Genomic DNA, 1,270 nt, shown 5'->3' with positions numbered 1-1,270 from the left:
TGAAACTCAGTTGTAGGGGCTGGTGAGATGGCTCAGTGGTCTAAAGCAGCTACTTAGAACAAGCTTAGCAAAGCACATGGACCACGGTTCAATCCCCCAGTACCACATGCCAGCCAGCCCCGCCCCCTGGTGGGCTGAGCTGGCTACACACACACACACACACACACACACACACACATAAATAAATAAATAAAATTAAAAAAAAAAAGAAACTCAGTTGTGGTATTGTAGAATTATTTTCACTGGGATTACCACTATTTCATCTAAATTAAGAGAGTCTCTTAAAGGTTATTACAATATGGACAATAATTATGTTTGTTGCAGAATAATCATTTAAATAATATGATAAACCAATAAATTATCCATGACTGAATAAATCTCTTCTAATCAGAAGACATCCCCAGGCTCTAAGCTAGAAACGTCCACATTTTCTTCGATCTGTTACCCTTTGCTCTCCCAAGCTGTCACCAAAGTCTTCCTGTCCTCCCACTCCTGTGGCACTGACACGCCTGTTCCTCCTGCATTTAGTAGATTGCCCCGCACCTCCATATGCCTCGTGCCCTGCCCTCCTTGTGCTCCCCTCCCTCCATTTTTCTCCCAGCCACCGTCTCTTTTTTCCTGTAGCTCCTAGTTTTGGTTCAGTTTCTTCTCTGACATTGGGCAAATGCGTTATGCCACAGTTGGCATTACAACTTGAAGGCAAAGTCTGCCCCTTCATCTGTTTTTGTAGAAAACGGTTACTGGAACATAACTATAGACATCTGTTGACATCCGTTGCCTGTGTTGTTCAACAGTGACAGAATTGAGTAGTTTGGACCAGATAGCATGCAGAGCCTAGAACATTTGCCAAAAAAGCTGATAGGTTCTTTCTTGACAGTAGCCATTAAAACTGTGCTCACGTTGTCTTACATTGTGTGTGTGTGTGTTGTGTTGTGTTGTGTGTGTGTGTGCGTGTGTATTTAGCTTCTTTGCTAGCTTGAGTTTTTCAAGTTCAGGGAGTATCTTTTACTCATCTTCTTGTTTCTACTTAGTGTAATGCTTGTTTTGTAAGAAAACCAGCAAATCCTAGAAGAATGTTGTTTAATAAAAACAGATATGGTCTGCAACGTGATGATAACAGTAACAGAAATAACAATAATGTCCATAGCCTGTGAAAGTATTTTATTTAATATTAGAGAAGGAATGAATCATTTCTGACAGTTTAGGCAAACTGTGAAAGGTCTGGAAAGTATTTGGAAGTGAGACTTTTTTTGTAATATGCCAGAAACTT

General features: G+C 40.4%; 1 protein-coding gene across 1 annotated transcript in view; it reads left to right on the top strand.

Annotated features, from left to right (window-relative positions):
* Ppp4r4 (protein phosphatase 4 regulatory subunit 4) overlaps positions 1–1,270 on the top strand; it is a 131,719-nt gene that overhangs the window by 69,888 nt on the left and 60,561 nt on the right. Inside the window, exon 8 of the mRNA XM_004635205.2 lies at positions 681–736. Coding sequence (XP_004635262.1) covers positions 681–736 — 56 coding nt within the window. The remainder of the gene's footprint in view (positions 1–680; positions 737–1,270) is intronic.

The sequence above is a fragment of the Octodon degus genome, unplaced genomic scaffold, assembly GCF_000260255.1.
Source record: "Octodon degus isolate 3935 unplaced genomic scaffold, OctDeg1.0 scaffold00070, whole genome shotgun sequence".
In the NCBI taxonomy this organism is placed as follows: domain Eukaryota; kingdom Metazoa; phylum Chordata; class Mammalia; order Rodentia; family Octodontidae; genus Octodon; species Octodon degus.
Note: the sequence above shows the minus strand (reverse complement) of the source record. Positions and strands in the feature narration are given on the sequence as shown.